This window comes from Neurospora crassa, linkage group I (assembly GCF_000182925.2).
Source record: "Neurospora crassa OR74A linkage group I, whole genome shotgun sequence".
Classification (NCBI taxonomy): Eukaryota; Fungi; Ascomycota; class Sordariomycetes; order Sordariales; family Sordariaceae; genus Neurospora; species Neurospora crassa.
Window position 1 is genome coordinate 1689304 of NC_026501.1, and position 16364 is coordinate 1705667.

General features: G+C 52.8%; 5 protein-coding genes across 5 annotated transcripts; 3 read left to right on the forward strand and 2 right to left on the reverse strand.

The window, feature by feature from the left end:
- Positions 1–1219: 1219 nt before the first annotated feature.
- NCU02009 (FreB) lies at positions 1220–5393 on the reverse strand. The gene is made up of 2 exons (XM_959781.3): positions 4615–5393; positions 1220–4545 (listed from the first exon to the last, which is right to left on the reverse strand). The coding sequence occupies exon 2, from the start codon at positions 3503–3505 to the stop codon at positions 1562–1564; it is 1944 nt and encodes a 647-aa protein (XP_964874.2). The 5' UTR covers positions 3506–4545; positions 4615–5393; the 3' UTR covers positions 1220–1561.
- Positions 5394–7138: 1745 nt separating this feature from the next.
- Positions 7139–7879, forward strand: NCU02008 (hypothetical protein; the record flags this gene model as incomplete). Its single annotated transcript, XM_959780.1, has 2 exons — positions 7139–7301; positions 7635–7879. The coding sequence occupies 2 exons, from the start codon at positions 7139–7141 to the stop codon at positions 7877–7879; spliced, it is 408 nt and encodes a 135-aa protein (XP_964873.1).
- Positions 7880–8480: 601 nt separating this feature from the next.
- Positions 8481–9559, forward strand: NCU02007 (iron-sulfur cluster biosynthesis protein Isd11). Its single transcript, XM_959779.3, has 5 exons — positions 8481–8737; positions 8837–9001; positions 9065–9127; positions 9185–9228; positions 9292–9559. Exons 1-5 carry the CDS (start codon positions 8687–8689, stop codon positions 9299–9301), a joined length of 333 nt encoding a protein of 110 aa, XP_964872.2. The 5' UTR covers positions 8481–8686; the 3' UTR covers positions 9302–9559.
- A 278-nt stretch (positions 9560–9837) lies between these two features.
- NCU02006 (hypothetical protein) lies at positions 9838–13771 on the forward strand. Its single transcript, XM_959778.2, has 5 exons — positions 9838–10431; positions 10525–11328; positions 11388–13297; positions 13358–13651; positions 13751–13771. The coding sequence occupies exons 1-3, from the start codon at positions 10420–10422 to the stop codon at positions 12891–12893; spliced, it is 2322 nt and encodes a 773-aa protein (XP_964871.1). The 5' UTR covers positions 9838–10419; the 3' UTR covers positions 12894–13297; positions 13358–13651; positions 13751–13771.
- On the reverse strand, positions 13550–15424 carry NCU02005 (phosphoadenosine phosphosulfate reductase). The gene has a single exon (XM_959777.3). It carries the CDS (start codon positions 15129–15131, stop codon positions 13935–13937), a length of 1197 nt encoding a protein of 398 aa, XP_964870.2. The 5' UTR covers positions 15132–15424; the 3' UTR covers positions 13550–13934.
- Positions 15425–16364: the final 940 nt, after the last annotated feature.

Genomic DNA, 16364 nt, shown 5'->3' on the forward strand with positions numbered 1-16364 from the left:
ATCTCTAGCAAACTTTTCCAGGGACAACACGTCAATTGGACAGCCAAAGCCGTTCTAAGGCCGCCTCTCCACTGCACATACTACTGTACACTAGTTGCTCGTCCGGCCTCCCGGGCCCGAGAAAGCTGTGTTTACTTCGAGAACTTCCATGTGGACGACCAGTCCTCCGATTCGGGGGTCCGGCGCTGGCATACCACTGCATACGCCATCCCGACCTGAACCTTGACGCCATCAACGACGGAGATCCCGGGCTGGACGGCTTGCGCAATGGTTGGACAAGGGACAGGCCGCTCCCAATTTGGACTAATAATAACAGGGGAAACATCCCAAAAGCCCCACTCCCTTCTCCGCCACATGTATCGTCACCGATGATCGGACTTCTCGTTGCCGGGGGGGGGATCATGCGATTGCCTGGAATGTTTACTTCTAACCCGTTGGAAACCGAATTTCGACAGGCCTTCGCAGTCACCCTTTTTCTTTCTGAAGCACGGATTCATCAGAGAAGAAAAGATCATGCAAAGAAACATCTCCTATTCTCTCGGGGTTGGCCCCTAGCGTGGAAGTTAGTGCATATCCGCTGTAACGTCGTCAGAAGCCATGCGTCATGCCAATCCAATGTTGTGCGGCGCCAGCAAGGTGTCTCGCGCCCTGTCATCTACAAGTGACAAAAAAAGAAGTCATGTGAAAGAAATAAGCCTTTCCAAAACTCTCACCGGGAGTGCTTCACATCTCTGAAACCGGTGATTCGACTGGTCAAAAAGACACACACCATGATAGATAAGGTCATTCTCGTCAATAGCTACGAAAGTACCCATTAATCACAAGCCACAAACCTCGGACTTCAGATCTAATCCCGGATCAACACCAAAGGCAGCCTGATGTCATATCTTCAAGTTCCTTACCAGGATAGTGTTGCCTCATCCGTATGGATGTTCACGTCTGCTATGTTCTTCTGGAATATGACTACTCTGCTCGCTCGTACTCAACACCAAGTTCTAGTTGTGACTCATGAAGCTTGACTTCGCGTGCCTCGCTTTGTGGTCTGATCATCCGATATCGTTGAGTACATCCCACTCGTGAACGTCAAGATACGCGTCAGGGCTGGGAACGCCTTGTTCCTCTTCTCTACCTTCATGAGTACGTTCTGAGCGGAAACCCATGTTATTAGAGCATCGTCTACAGACAGTACAACCACAAGGTAAATAGCGCACAGATTCATCACAGATATGAGAAGGTAGTTGTAACTATCATCATAGATGCTACGTAGGTATTTACAGCAGGCGCGAATCGATATGTACAAAGAGGCCATTCCTTCTAATTTGCCTTGTTCACACCTGATATTGAAAGCCAACAAAAAGAAGATAAAGAATTCGCTTCTTTCTGAGGAGATCGAGAGGTTTATCGCCATGCTAGGTAGGTCAGAAGGTGGTGGTCAGGTAGCCTGCAAGCAGCCAGCTAGGAAAATAAGAAAAGCATAGAAAAGATAGATGCCCCTAACAAACAAAAAAAGAGAGAGAAAAGGATGCCTTCTCCCAAACCCAGAACTTGAAAAGGATGGAGATTACCAAGTAAAACTTTCCTCCACAAAATCAATCACCGTCCCCCTCTCCCTCTGACAATTCCTCACCGCATGCCTCACATCATCCGCCAACCCACCCGGTCCGCACACCGTCACGCACATGGCCCCCTGCTGCTCATGTACCTCCTTAGCCATCAACATCGGTATGTTGGGCCGACCAGGGAACATCTGCACTGATCGCGACGCGCTCGCCATCTCCCTTGGGTTCTTCGGCCTCGTCACGAACAGTTTGATGTGCAGGATCTCTTTTCGTCTTGGCAGCCTCAGGATCGCGTCCATCCACGGCCTGATCCACTCGAGAGACTCAAAGTCGCGCACAATCCAGATCAGCACCACACGCCGCGTGGCGACCGTGCCGTCCGCGTACCCCTCGACCAGGTGGCGCAGGTACGAGATCTGGTGCGTGATGCCCGTGGCGCCGCAAAAGAGGACGGCCGTGCCGTAGCTGTCGAGCGAGTGGTGGCCCGCGTAGGGCCCTTCGAACGCGGCGCGGATCGTGATGCCTGGCTTTCGGCGGTCGGCAGTGCCGGCTACGGCATGGTTGTACAGCATGCGGGTGAAGCCCGAGTGGGCGCCGATGACGAAGGAGACAGAGGTGGCGACGGGTTTTTTAATGCTGAGACGGGAGGAAGGACTTGCGGCTGCGCCAATGTCCTTCTCGGTGATGGGAAGCAGTTCGTCCTCGGTGGTGTGATCGACCCAGGCGATGGAGAACGGGTGGTTCTCCCACGAGCGGATGCCGCTGAAGCGGAGGTAGGCGTGGGTGCCCGGCTGGATGTCGACGTAGCGCGGGAGGCTGAGGGTCACGCGGCAGGTCTCGCCGGGCATGGGCTCGACGAAGGCAGTGGTGATTCCGCGAGCGCGTGACCAGTTGCAGTAGGCGAGTCGAAACATGCGTGCGAACCGGTCGGCGATCCAGACGCAGAAGATACCGATGATCCAGGGGAGCTGGGGAAGTCCGCCCGGGAGGGTCGCGGTGACGCAGTGGACCCACGTCGCAGCGAAGGAGACAAAGGCGAGGATGATGTGCGTGTTGAGGAAGGTCTCGTAAAAGGCGTGGCGCACAGGTGACAGAGACAGGATCAGAATGGCGACCATGGCGGCTGTACCGACCATTCCAGAGCCGATGAAGCGGTCATTGAATGTCTTCTCTTTGACGCCAGCCCAGCCATTGTCGGCTACCTGGACGATGGCCCATGCAATCAAGTGAAGGAGCACCTCAAAGACCACGACACGGCCCATCCATCGATGAAGAAGATTATATGTGTCGAAGCTAACTTGTAGGAGACCAATAAGCGGGTTGTTTCGGCCGGCGAGGATGATGAGCGGAACCATATTGACCATAGCAAGAGTGCCCGACCGTCCGCGAAGTTCGGCCAAGAACGAGTACTTGTTCTCGTTGCCCCAGTTGAGGATGAACATGTACGCTAGGTTGCTGGCCAGATAAAGGAGAAGAAGGACGCTGTGAAGCCTCGAGGGTAGAGTACCCATGTTCATGGCGCTCGAGAGTCGGATTTCGCGGTTGTGGCGTTTGTTCCATAAGGGGGCATAGATGAGATTCCTCTTGACACCCGGCATCCAGCTCCATTGCTTCACTTTCCAAAAGTGTTGCCTATCGCCTGGGATAGACATGGCTGAAAGTAACCGTAGCTTCGCCCATGATAGCTCTATGATTCTGACTCCCAGTACCACGACAGCAACCGCCCCCATACTGAGCCAGAGTGTATCCCTAAACAAGAGGTTCATAGGTTGGTTGACTCCGCTGAGTCCTGTGTTGAAGGGGGCGATGGTGGGATTCGCCGCCCTTTCGGGTAATGTATGTGTTGCTGCCATATCTTCGTTTCGTATTTGCATTGCTGGTGTGAAGTGATCGCCTGGGTTGTTGAAGTCGAGTGCAGCGAGCCTGCGCCGCTGGATAAGATCCATTTGCGATGTTGTAATGTTTGAGGGTACGACGTGGTCCGGTGGTTGGTAAGATCCTTAAACGAGGGTAGAGAATGCGGGTAGAAAGCTAGGAGGAGCTTGTGCCAGTAGTCTTCGCGCTCAATGTGTCGATTCGCTGAAAGAGAGTGTGCGGTGATCCAGATTCGTGAATATTATCGAATGAGATGCCAGCTAGTGTATAATCGTATCATGCTCGGGCAAAACCGAGATAGAACGTTCTCCCGAGACAAGAATCTCGAAATGGCCAAGTGAAGCGCCCAAGCCGCCCGTTGGGCTGGGTTCAGGGGGATGAAGCAAACAAACTCTTGGTCTGTCTTGGTCCCTGACTATTCACTTGTAAGTATCGGGGGTAGAGGCGCTTGCTTGTCGTTTGTGCGGCGCTGCGCTGGGCCTCTGAAGGATAACGAAGATCAACTTTGGATCTTCTTTGCCTGATAATACCCGTGTGACCTCTGACCGAATCCCGTGCCGCCTAGGTAAACCCCAGAACTTTGTATTGTAGGTTGCCAACTGACGATTTTCCCCTGTTGGTTGATGATGGGCTGTGCTGGCGAGCCTAAGCTGATCGACCAGGGCAAACACCGCAAACTTGCTGGTAATTGTCGCGGCGGAGGGCCCTTTTATCTAACCGAAGAACCTGTTGGAAAGGTTGCTTTGCCGTCTCTTTTGCGCAACGGGCAACGTATGATTTGCTGGCAGCTGGTGACAATAGTTTGTCGCTGGGGTGACTAGAAGGCGACGGGAAGGGTAACCGTTGAATCGTTTATCGTTCGGTACTGTTTAACTTCATCCACCACCAAAGAAAGACCTTGTTTCCGGGGAACAATTCCCCGCGGGCCCGTGACGGCGGTAACGAAAAAACCAAAGGCGAACTGGCGGGCACAGTCTGTAACTGCCGGTGTGTAGAATCCAAATCTGACAAATGACTTGGAATGCGAAATGACGTAAAGTGAATGAGAGTAAGGGGTAAAGAGCGAAAGGGGCTTGAAATGACAGGCGCCCTGTGTCAGGTACGTAGTTGGCTGTTCGCAGAAGAGGTGGTAAGTAAAGAGTGCAATGGTGAAAAGAAAGGCAGCGCTTGACACACTCACTGGATGTTACGAAAGCGATCGTTATTCAGGTCTGTGATCAATAGAGCCGCTCGCGTGGAATGGTCTGGCGAGTCGCTGATTCTCTCGTCCGTTGAGATTGCCCTTTCGGGAATTGGATGAACGACAGTTTAAGTGATGAACCACAAAAACTCCACAACCAGCCGAGGGATGGAAACGGTACGTGGATCGCCGCGCGTACCCAGAATAAAAAATAAAAATAAATTAGAGATGGACCTTCGCGACCAGACCGCAGGGGAAAAAAAGATTTAAAGAGCAACGCCGGCTTGGTGTCTGCAGAAACCAAGAGGGCATGACGCTGTTCCATCCAACAAACGACAGATATGTTCCTCGGCGGCAATCTGCTCCCTCTGCCTCAGCCCAAGCGGAGTAAGACCGAACAAAATTCTCTTTTCCCCCCTGGAGCAGTGGCGGATGCAACGAGGACAACTCGGCGGTCGAACACGCATATACGGAAAGAATCCCGTACGACGAGCAACCACAATCGGACTGTCCTGGGCCGACAAAAGAGAGCCCCAGCCTGGGCAAAGTGGGAGTGTGATTTCACACACCTTGACACTTCACTTGTCCCAATTTCTCTTGTCCGGAAATCCAACCGGACTGGCGGGATGTGGATTCAAGCCCTCCCAGAGCACGGGGCCCTGCAACGAATTGTAACATCGGGTTCGCTTCGCCCCATTCCAAGGAGAACTAGCCGGATAAATCGGAGCACATGGAATGAGGGAGATCCTATCGTGGATCAACAGGGCAAGGATGTATTGTCCAAGAGGCCCAGCGGTGCTCAGCCCACGGGCAGGCCAGTCCCGAGGGACCATTGGAGAGGACCGTACGCCTGGCTGCCATGCTCTCAGGGGCAAAAACGATGACGGGTGGAAAAGTCCAAAAGGATTGGTGTACAACAAACGCAAGATGCTGCGGGGTGGTAGTTGGACCACGCAAAAGGGAAGCTCCACCATACGGCCTGAACCCAGGGCTCAGCTTCTGAAACATCAAACATTGCTGCTTGATGGTAGGCCACTTGCTAAGCGGACCGTATTTCCGCTTCCTCTACTTTCTCTTATGTTTTATGGCTCCATCCCTCTTTTTCGCTTGATATTCCCTTCCCCATTTGCCCCCAGGGGGGCCTTCGTGGCTGGTCTCCACGACATTTCGGAGATCGTGCCATTCCCAGATAACAAGCTCTTGGGCCCATCAGCGCACGGCCTGGGAGCTTGGCTGTTCGATCCTGTACGTACCACGTCTCCATTCTATGCATTGCCCCGATTCACAGGCGTACGGTAACACCGCAACAACAGAGTGGACGGGGTTAGCGTAGGAACCCGAAGTGCGTAGTCTCACGACGTTAGGAGAGACGCCAATCAGCTATACTTGCTATGCAAAGGGCCGGCAGTCGTCCACGCCCCTAACAGATCTCTTGGCAGGCTCGGGCGGCTAGGGAGAGAATGTCGCGGGACGACATCGAGAAGGGACCATGTGCGATGCTCGACGTCATGATACGAAGGGGAATGCCAGTGAACGGCAGCCACGAGTCTCCCAGCCTTTCGGATAGGAATCGTTATACTCGTCAGGGATTCGAAATCTAACTAGCGGCTGGCGCGAGTAATAAAGGCCTGGGCACTTCCGTGCTCGAGTTGGTGATGTTTACGCAAGCGATCCGAGGTGAACATGGCCCGGCCCCATGACGATTCAAGCTCCCTTCTTTGACTTCTTTCTGCAAGTGGTACGAATCTAGCAGATTAAGTCAATAGCGGCCCCATTGTGGGGAATTGACCCCTCCAAATGCTCCTTGTCATTATATAAACGTGGGGGGAGGGGGGAGGAGCGCTGCCGACGCAACAGAACGGCAGGACGAAGCCAAGCTTTTTGGAACATTGCTGCAAGAAACATCGAGACTATCGGAACCAACCGGCTTTAGAACGACGCCCTGTGGACCTCCAGCGTTATCTTTTAGGTTCGCGGAGGTACAAGGCCCGGTGTCATCCACCTGGCGTAGTCCTGCCAAGGATCACAATCATATATACGGCCCTGGGCTTGACGTGAAGCTGACTGCTTTCCCTTTTGTGTCCATCAAATTGTGAAGCGAACGGAAAAGCGGCCAAAAGTTTGTGGGAGCTTATTCCTTGCATTACTGAGCACATCATGGCAATTTTGCTCGGCCATTTCTCGGAACCAACTCTTCATGACTTGCGTTCGGTGACTTCAACATTCTGCGTGATGTAGTATGTATACAGGCTCACATTCGGATCGGAGGGCCGCTATCGCTGTTAGAGCGAGGTAATCTTGTCCGGTTGCAACCCCTACTTGCTCACGGTACACAATTGCTCCCGCTGATTCTGACCCGCAACCAGGCAAAACGGAGGGTATTCAGAGCTGTAATGCTGCGAGAAGGTGTATGAATACAGTTACGACAAGTTGTTCAACACGTTTCTGGGCTTTCTGGGCTTGCTCCGACTGTTTGAGGCATCCTGGTTGAAGTTGTTTTGCTGGTTAACGCGGAGACCAGAACATGACCTTTGGATCTCGATGGCAGGCTCAGCTAAAGCGAGACCCAAGATGGAGTCCGGGGTTGCATCATCAGTCATGTCAACCCTTCCAGTTCCCGATGTCGATATTCCTTTGGTACAGCGACCCAGCCGTATCAAGCCATTTCTCTGGTGGAAACCATGGAGGTAGACCATTAGAAGCTTTGCTTAAACCCCGACCACCGCGAGGCCGTCATGCAGGCTTCTTGGTGGTTGTCTTCCATCAGGCAGCCCATCTGGTTGAAGCAGAGCCCAACCTGCCCGATATGCGGTTCATCTTGTGATCCCCAAGGACTCCAGCCTCACGAAGACGTCAGGTTTGACACGCGATATGCCGGAAAAGCCGTGTCTCCTTGCCGCGATTTGATGGCCGATCTTGCATGAACTTTATAAAGTGTATTTGATGTCAGAAGCAGTGAATTTCCCACGGCATGACGTGATAATGTTCGAAAACTAACCATTCAACACCCGTCAACTAAGATCTTGGATTCTTCCCGGTGCGCGCGTCCTTGAGTATCAAATCAAGCTGTATCTGGTCGGGCATCCCTCGCGGTGGGCAGGGTGCCTCCAGAAGACAACTGGCTCAGGCAAGCGATCCGGCTATGCCTTTGCCGGTCAGCGTACAGGAGGGCTCTCCTTATATAAGGGCCTCCGGTCATTCGCTGAATCCTGAGAACTTCGTCTTGATGAAAGAACTCAACGCCCGTATCCTTTCCGATCTCTAGGGCTCCGAGAGATAGCTGAGCGGTTGTGAGGATAACCGAAGATGAACAGTCCGATGCTGGTTGCTCGACTGCTCGGTTATGAGAGCCCGTGACGAAGCTGTAGAATTTTTTATTTTTTTTCTTCCATTTTTTTTTTTTTTTGGTGACACGATGGAAACACTTGGAACTGAGTTTATTCGGGGTGCTTTGATTGAGAAAAAGAGGCATTGTGCTCGGCGTGTTCAGTATGCTTCTTGCTGTGGCTATTTGATTGAGTGCAAGGAGGCATTTGAAACCGGAAAGAACAATTCGAATATGCAGTGGCGCAAGACTCGGGGCCGAACAGTCATTATAAAAATTGTAACGGGAACCATGAATTGGGAAATGGCAGTGATGGACAAAGGTCCGGAAGCGGAAGGGTTAGTGAACGAGAAGTGACTGAACGGGCGAGAGGAAGGAAGAGGACGTTGTAAGCCATCATATGCCACAGACATGAATGAATACATTTATCAAGATGCTGAGTACCCGTAGATCTCGGTCATGCTTACGCATAGTGTATGTACATATCCGAGCCACCCACCCAGTACTCGCGCCAAGGTCGCCGAACCACATCTGAAATGCGGACGTCCGAGCTTTCGCCGTACGCTGACGAAGGCAAACGCATCATCACGACTGATCGACGAGCCATATTCGCCGGCGCCTTGACTTCTACAGCACCTTTTTCCTACCACACTCACGAGTTTCTCCACGAGGCACGAGCATACCAAATCGTACGCACCAAGCAGCACAGAGGCCAAAAGAGGGAAACGGGAAAGGAAGTTGATCGATATGTCTACCGTCGCAAGGACTGGCGAGTCAGCCGGCAAAGTTCTGTCGCTGGTATGTAGCATGCCTTTCTGCGCACTTCTTTCCCTGGATCGTAAACGGTATTTGGGCTAGAACAACGCAAACGCTAACATCGTTGCTTTGAACCAACAGTATCGTCAGCTTTTGCGCCAGGGAAATCAGTTTTCCTCTTACAACTTCAGAGAATACGCCAAGCGCCGCACAAGAGACGCTTTCAGGGAAAACAAGAACGTGGAGGATCCTAGACAGGTGCAGGAACTTGTGCAGAAAGGGTTACAGAATCTTCAGATGCTCAAGGTATGCCGGGCACTCGAGCTGAGACGCGACTTGGAGAATACAGAGAAGTTGACATTGGAATAGCGCCAAACAGTCATTAGCCAGTTTTACCAACAGGACCGCTTGGTCGTTGAGGGCGGGCTCTCGGTAAGTCTTCCTGAACCGTTCCGTGGAGTAGATCAGAGGTGATCTAACAAGTCGCAGGGTAAGGACAAAGAAGGAGGTAAGCTCAGGCAGAAGGATACTGGGTAAGTTATAATCTTGAGAAGCAGATTTGAGAAGAGCTGTCTTGCTAACGAACTGAACCTCAGCTGGGACTAAATGGCTGCAGACGAAAATCCCTGTTTAGTAGTCGCTTTGCACGAATGACACGGGAAGAAAAGGCTATGTTTAATACTATGAGTGAAGGGTTGGCGAAGAGTACACCTGTTCGAGGTTGCAGGAATGATGACGGGATACCAATACCAGCTTTGATTTAGCAGGCCAACAAGTCCAAAGGTGGTGGTCGACGGGGCTTCTCTGATAGCAGAGGATAATTAACTTAAATCAGTTACCATATCAAATTCCAGTGATTCGGCACAATTATGAACGGTCCCTTGGGTATAGATTATGTCTTGGTTGTGTCGTGCCATGATAACCGGCTTTCCGGATCACCGTCAGAACCTGCGAATCCTTGTCGCAACTAGATCGACTCGTTCCTTGCATATCCGAGATCGGTTTGGCAGTGGGGGCTGCCTTAAGAAGGTAAATTGCTTTACCGAGAATTCATGTCCCATTGGCATGGTCAGTGCGACCAGTGCGCGCGACCACTGACTGACCACTGCAGGACGAGCCACTGCAGTCAATCGAAGGCTGTCGGAGAGTGTCAGGTTGGCCGCCGCGACTTGAATGCGACGCGCAACATCCCGCACCTTGTCGACTTCCATCCTTCCATTGACAACATTCTTAGCTGGCGGCATAGGATCGATTTCTTGTGGAAGCTACCTCTGCATCAGTACGGGTTCCCCTTACTCTTCTCTTTCTCTATCACATACCTACCTACCTATAGTTTGCACCATATCGTTACGTAGTCCGGCATCTAGTCGCTTTCAGCCGATCCATCGTTATTGTTCATCATCATCCATCCTTCTATTCAGGTTCCAACACAGTACAGCGGCAGAACAAGCAGCACTTAGAAGCAGTCCCTGGACCGCTGACCTGCACTCACCCACCGACGTTGCTCCACCTCTATTCAAGATTAGACCGAGACATATTCGACCATCTGTTCTGCGGTCCCCAGTATACATCTACGTACCTCCCTCTTGGATAGAGCTATTGGTGTTTTGGATATCGGCACAGCGGTGTTACACTTGTTTGGCGTTTCGTCCTTATCTGCCTGGGCATGAGAAAGAACAGCTAGAGGTTCGGTATCTCAGTAGACAGACCTTCTCACACTTTCAATGGCGCCCACCGTGAGTTTGCTCGCCTTAATCCCGCCTCGAGTTCCTGCTTGCTGTCACAACTGAACTACTTCTGACTATGCGGTTGTGTTTGCGCAACTCTAGTACCATCGATCAGCAGCCCAGACTCGGCGTGGCGCTCGCAGCGGTTTCCCGGAACACGACGACTTCGAGGGTCTACCTGTACGCCAATGGAGACAGGAATGGGTCAATGTAACACCTCCCCAACCTGCAGAGGCTACGCAGAAAAACGATATTTGGGACGTCGAGCTGCCCTTTGGCATGCCCAAGGAAACTAAGCTGCTCCCAACCCACAGCCAGGAGCTCCTGCGCGCCGCTCGCTCTGGCCGACTCTATAAGAGACCCGCTCCGACCGACGACGACGATGAAAACGTCGACATCGACAACATCAAGGGCGACAAGAAGGAAAGCGATGCGGCTGCTGAAGGGTTCACCGTGAAGATGTGGAAGCAAACACCACGTAACATCGAAGGGCCTGCTGAATCACACCTGGCCAAGCGCCATAAGAACACGGTCACATTACCACCAAAGTCGAGGCTGGTACAGATAGCCCAGGGACCGACGGTTACCAGAGCAACCGTCCGGCGTATTGACGCCGCCGGCAACCCCTACGAGCAGACGATCACTTTGGCCGAGGGACAACAAGTTGATGGCGAGATCATATCAACAACGGTGGTGCCGGCACCAGTCGCTGCGGCTGAGGTTGCGGCTCAGGCTGCGCCGCCTGCACCAGTCAGGAGAAGGCCTCCTCCGCCAAAGCGGAAGGCTAAGGGCCCTGGTCGAGGTCGCAAGAAGGGTAAGCTGCCACTCCCAACAACAACGCGGCCAGAGCCGACTAGTGTGGAGGCCGGTGATGCAGAGGTCAAGATCGAGGGCACTCCAGTAAACGTAAGTGTTTCCCTAACGTATATCACACTCGCGCCAGCAAAGCTGACAGTACGGCATAGGGAATCAAAATCGAAGAAACCGGTGACAGTGCGAACCAGGATAGCGAGATGGCCGATTCCTCACAGATTCCTTCCGATGATGATGAGGGCGACGATGGCGACGAAGGGGAAGAAGAAGGCGATGCCGACGAAAGCATGGCTGAGGGCGATACCCCTGGTGTTGATACCAGCATCAGTCAGGACCAAGACCAGGAGATGGGCGATGCAGGAGCATCGGAAGTTATTCGCCCCAGCTCAACTGAAGAGTCAGAAGAAAGAGATGCCGGTAATGAGGAAGATACTGCTGCCAGGTCACGCCTTGGCAGCAGCCTCGCCCCGCCAACGCTCGGATCACTTGCGTCAATGAGACTTGAAGGGAGTCCACTGAAGAATGTAATGATCCGATCGCCAACAGAGCCTCCAGAGTCCAGGTCAGATGTGCCAGGGGTCGAGGGATCTTTCTTCCCGTCTACGACTGTAGACGACGTCAAGACCGAAGTTCCGGCTGCGGCGAAGGAGTTTGACACACAAGACAATTCTGTCGGTGCTGCCTTCCTTTCCGAAGTGGTGGTAGAGGCCGAGCAGCCGGTAGCTGACGCAGTGGATGTTACAACTGGAACCATCGCAATGGATGTCGACACCAACTCTGAGCAGCAACAGCCCGCAGAATCGACTCCATCTGCCGAGGCTAAAGTCGAGGATCTTGGGGCTGCACTAGACTTGCCAGGGTTGCGGCCAGACGCTCCAACCTCCATTTTCACGTCGACCACATCCACTACGGCAGGTACAACAACAGAAATGATAACCACGGCCACAGAAACAGCATCGGCACTGATAGACTCCTCGTCCGTTCCCGCAGACGCCCCGGTGGAAGAAGTCGATGTACTTCAGGAGCAACCTTCAGACGATGCTGTACCCACGATAGCAGAGCCCGTGCTCCAACCGCCAGACTCCCCGGCCCTGCTCCCCACTGCTACGACAGAGGATGAAGACGACGGGCTTAACTTGCTCGGTAGCCTGGAAAGGGAACTAGACCGTCAAGAGGAAGTGAGTCGCGCCGGTAGTGCCGCCAGCGGTGCCGGTACAGGTGCGGCTGCGGGTGCCACTACCAAACAAGAGAGCAACGGTGGAGTGGACAATCAGAAAGACACCAAGGCTGGCGAAGAAAAGCCATTGTCAGAGCCGGAGACACAGGGAGCTGCGGTAGAAGATGGAGGTAATACTGCCGAGTCGGACAAAGTCGGTACTGAGGCTACTGTCGATGTCACTGCCATTGCCGATGCTGCTGCTCCTCCTCCTCCTCCTTCTCCTTCTCCCCCTGCTACTACTGCCAGAGACGAAGAAAAGCCGAAAGAGGCTACCGCAGGCACCCCAGCGGAAAGTCAGGAAGCGGCTAAACAACAAGAGCAGGAACAAAAGGAAGACGTCCCTGCTTCCACTGCACTCAGTGCTGATGGTGACAGTGTTCTAAAAGAATCAGAACCGGAATCGGTCCAGCAAGTCGTTGAACCGCCAAAGCAAGAGTAGGGCGGCCTTAGAGTAGACAAGGAATTTGACGTTGACCGGTTTCGGGGGAAATTGGCTAACGAGCTGAGCTCCGTGCGATAGTGACTCAAAGGGGGTTTTGGTTATTTGAAAAAGGTGTCACTCTCCCGGGAATCGTGTAGTGGATTGTCATTTTTGATAATTCTGTTTTGGGGAAGAATGTGAACAAAAGCTTTGCGTGCTTCAGAGCAAACAAAGGTGGCTGTAGGCTCGACTTGGCCCGACTTGAGATTGAAGATGTCACTCTTAGGTACTTTTGGCATATATGCTCAAGAAAGAAGCGAGGCTGTTTTTCATATGATATTGTGCAAATTTGTTGTTTGTCGACAGCATCGGTTGCCTGCCTGTCTGGCTTACATTCCGCACCCTCTTCAATTTTCATTGTGGTATGTCGATTCATGATCACGTTGAAGGGTGTGCTGCTAAAGCAGAGGTTCACCGCCAAGGCTAGCAGTGTCACGGGTGGTCTTCGCTGTGATGATAAACCTTGCCTTGAACGGGTGCGACCTACGAATCAGAGATGCAGTGGCGCTCTAGAGCACATGACTAACACAACATCAAAATAGCCGCATGTTTGTTAACGTCAATCAGGTACACGGACACTTGCAAGTACACTACTGATCAACTTCACGCGAACATGAGCAAAAATGTGTCTATAACGATGCTATTTGTCTCTAAATTCCAGGACGATCGTACCTAATGCAACTCAGTGCGGCCGACTACTTTCAGGAGTCGCTGATGTATATATTGTCCCCCTGCCCACAAACGCCTGCCCGAATGCCCATTTTGAAACGCCACAATGCTAACAAATACTTGAATGTTTTCCACTCACAATGAAGTGATCATCCATCAACGCACCCAAGGGCGAACATGAAAAAAAAGAAGAAAATAAGAAAAAAAAGACGACGCCTTGATCAACAGATGCCAATCGAGGCCCAAAAGTCTCCCACGTCAACGAGAGATACGAAGCCCATCCTCCCATCCAGCCACCCCCCTAATTATCTTTTACCTCCTTTTCTTCTTTCAAGCCTGAACCGTCTCGACCGGAGCAGCACCCTTTGCCTGCTTCCTCGCGTTCTCCGCCAGAAACTGGGCATACCTGCTCTGCTTGTTGTGGATTCCGCACTCCGTCTTGTTCTTGCCCTTCCAGCGCCCAGCACGCTCGTCCTCGCCCGCGGCGACGGGGCTAGTCGAGTGCCAATCACCAATGGACTTGTACCCCTTATCGAGCAGCTCGTTGTAAGGCACTTGGTGCTCATCAATGTAGGCCTTGACCTGCTGGAAGCTCCAGTTGACGAGCGGGTTGATCTTGACGATGCCACGCTCCTCATCCAGCTCAATGACGGGAATGGAGCCGCGTGCACCTCCCTGGGAGCGGCGGCGGCCTGTGAACACGGCAGCCACCTTGAGTTCCTGGTAGGCGCGGTTCTGCGGCTCCACCTTGGCGATCCAATCGTATAGTTCTTCGGAGGTTTCGTACAACTTCTCGCCGTAGAGGGCCTCAAACTCGTCGACGTTGGACACGTCGGCCGGCTTGAAGACGTGCAGCCGGATGTTGGGGTAGCGCTCCTGCACGCGGTCGACAAGAGCATAAGTTTCCTTGAAGTGGTAGAGCGTGTCGAGGAAGATCAGGTCGACGGGGGCCGCGTCGGGTGACTCCTTGGCCAGCTTGGAGAGCATGTCGAGCGTGACGAGGCCGGTCAGGCCGAAGGCCGTGGTCTGGAAGAGGTTGGGGAAGAGAATCTTGCAGAAGCGGAGGATGTCCAGGGCCTCCATGTTCTCGAGCTGTTTGTTTAGGTGGTCGAGATGAGGCTTGGTGAGAGAAATCAAGGGAAGGTTGGCGGTGGAGGAGTTGGCGGAAGCGAAGCCGGAGTCGACGGAGGCGTTGTCGTCAAACTTGCCGTCAAGCTTGGGGGACGAGGCCCTGGTGGAGGTCTGGGAGTTTTGCTCGGAGGCCATGTTGAAGATGGATGGATGGATGGATGGATGGATGAGGCTTGGTGATGTGTCTGTTGTGGATGGATGAGTGGTGACAGTGTATGTGTGAGACGACCACTTTCGGACAACGACCGACGACGACCTTGATGGACGGTACGATAGATCACGGAGCCAAGAATCGCAGGATATGGAAACAAGACCAAGCAAACCACGCTTCGGAAAATGGGAGCAGAGTGGCTTATAAGAGAATCCGGGGATAAGATGGGCTCGATGGACAAGCATGGAACTGGGGCTGGAATTTATGGTATCTTGTGGAATCCGAGAAGAAAGAGGAGGAGTCTGGGGTTCTTTGCGGTTCCGATTTCAACTCTTGCAAATCTGGGGCACAGAGGAAATCATGACCAAGCCAGAATCATTAGTAATTCCGCAAGTCAACGCATCTGCTGGACTTTGACGCCGGGCATTGAGCACACCATCCACACCTAGGACTGCAGAGAACGGGTCAGCATTGGCCGTACACCCTCCAGGGTACATTGACTGGACCCATGATGGCCGAAGAACGGTGCCAGACCGGGGCTGAAGACGCAATCGCAGCGTCGTTCGCAGTGCATCGGTTTCTTTGGGATGGTGGTGTTGAAAAGGAGGCTGATCACGACATCTGGACGCCCTGTCATTGGTCAATGCCGCCTGGCTTTTGTGGGGATTTATATGCCGTAGCGTCTTCCTCACATCGGACGGTTTGAAAGACGTCCGGCCGTCCGTTGCTTAACTTGGGACCCCCGGGGTACCGATTTCTCTGTGGCGAGCAGAGCGAAGCTCCAACCAGAGCAGGACTTTTACTTGCTCAAAACCCCCTCGCTCCATGTCTTCGCTCCGTACCCCTGGCGTCCCAAAGGCACGCTGCTCTGTCGTCAGAGACCCGAGTCTTGATCATTAACGTCATCACCTACCAAAATTGCATTTTGCTTACCCGTGGCTTGTGATCGTGCTTTCAGGCTCATAGAACATGGCGCATGTTCTAGCGCGATCTGTCAGCCGTTGCCATCTCATGCAGTGTACACTACAGCATGCGGTTTTGTTGTGTTTCGGAAACTCGTTTCTGCTTAGAAACTGTCACCATCCAATCATATCCCTCGGACAATTGCAGCCGAGTAGGATATTCAAAAGTCGCGTGTGATGTCACTTTTCCCCTTCGATTGGCCCCACAAGGCGCGACGTTAGGTAATCCACCGTACATCGAGGAATGGAACTTGAACATTTTGCAATTACTCGGGCTTCCACCGCACCGGTAAGGTGTCGCGCTTCTCTTGGACACACTGCGCATCATGAGATTGGAGGGCATGGAGAGGTAGCTCGTTCTCTGAAAGCCCGTTTCTTTGGAGGGGAAATCGCCTTCTTCTCTTGTCCTGGGCCTTTTGTGCCACTGCCATGGAAAAACTATAACACTACGAAGCAACGTCAACCGGGAAAAGATTTCTGAGGACAGACGCATGTAGTTTCCTACGTGGTGCAAGT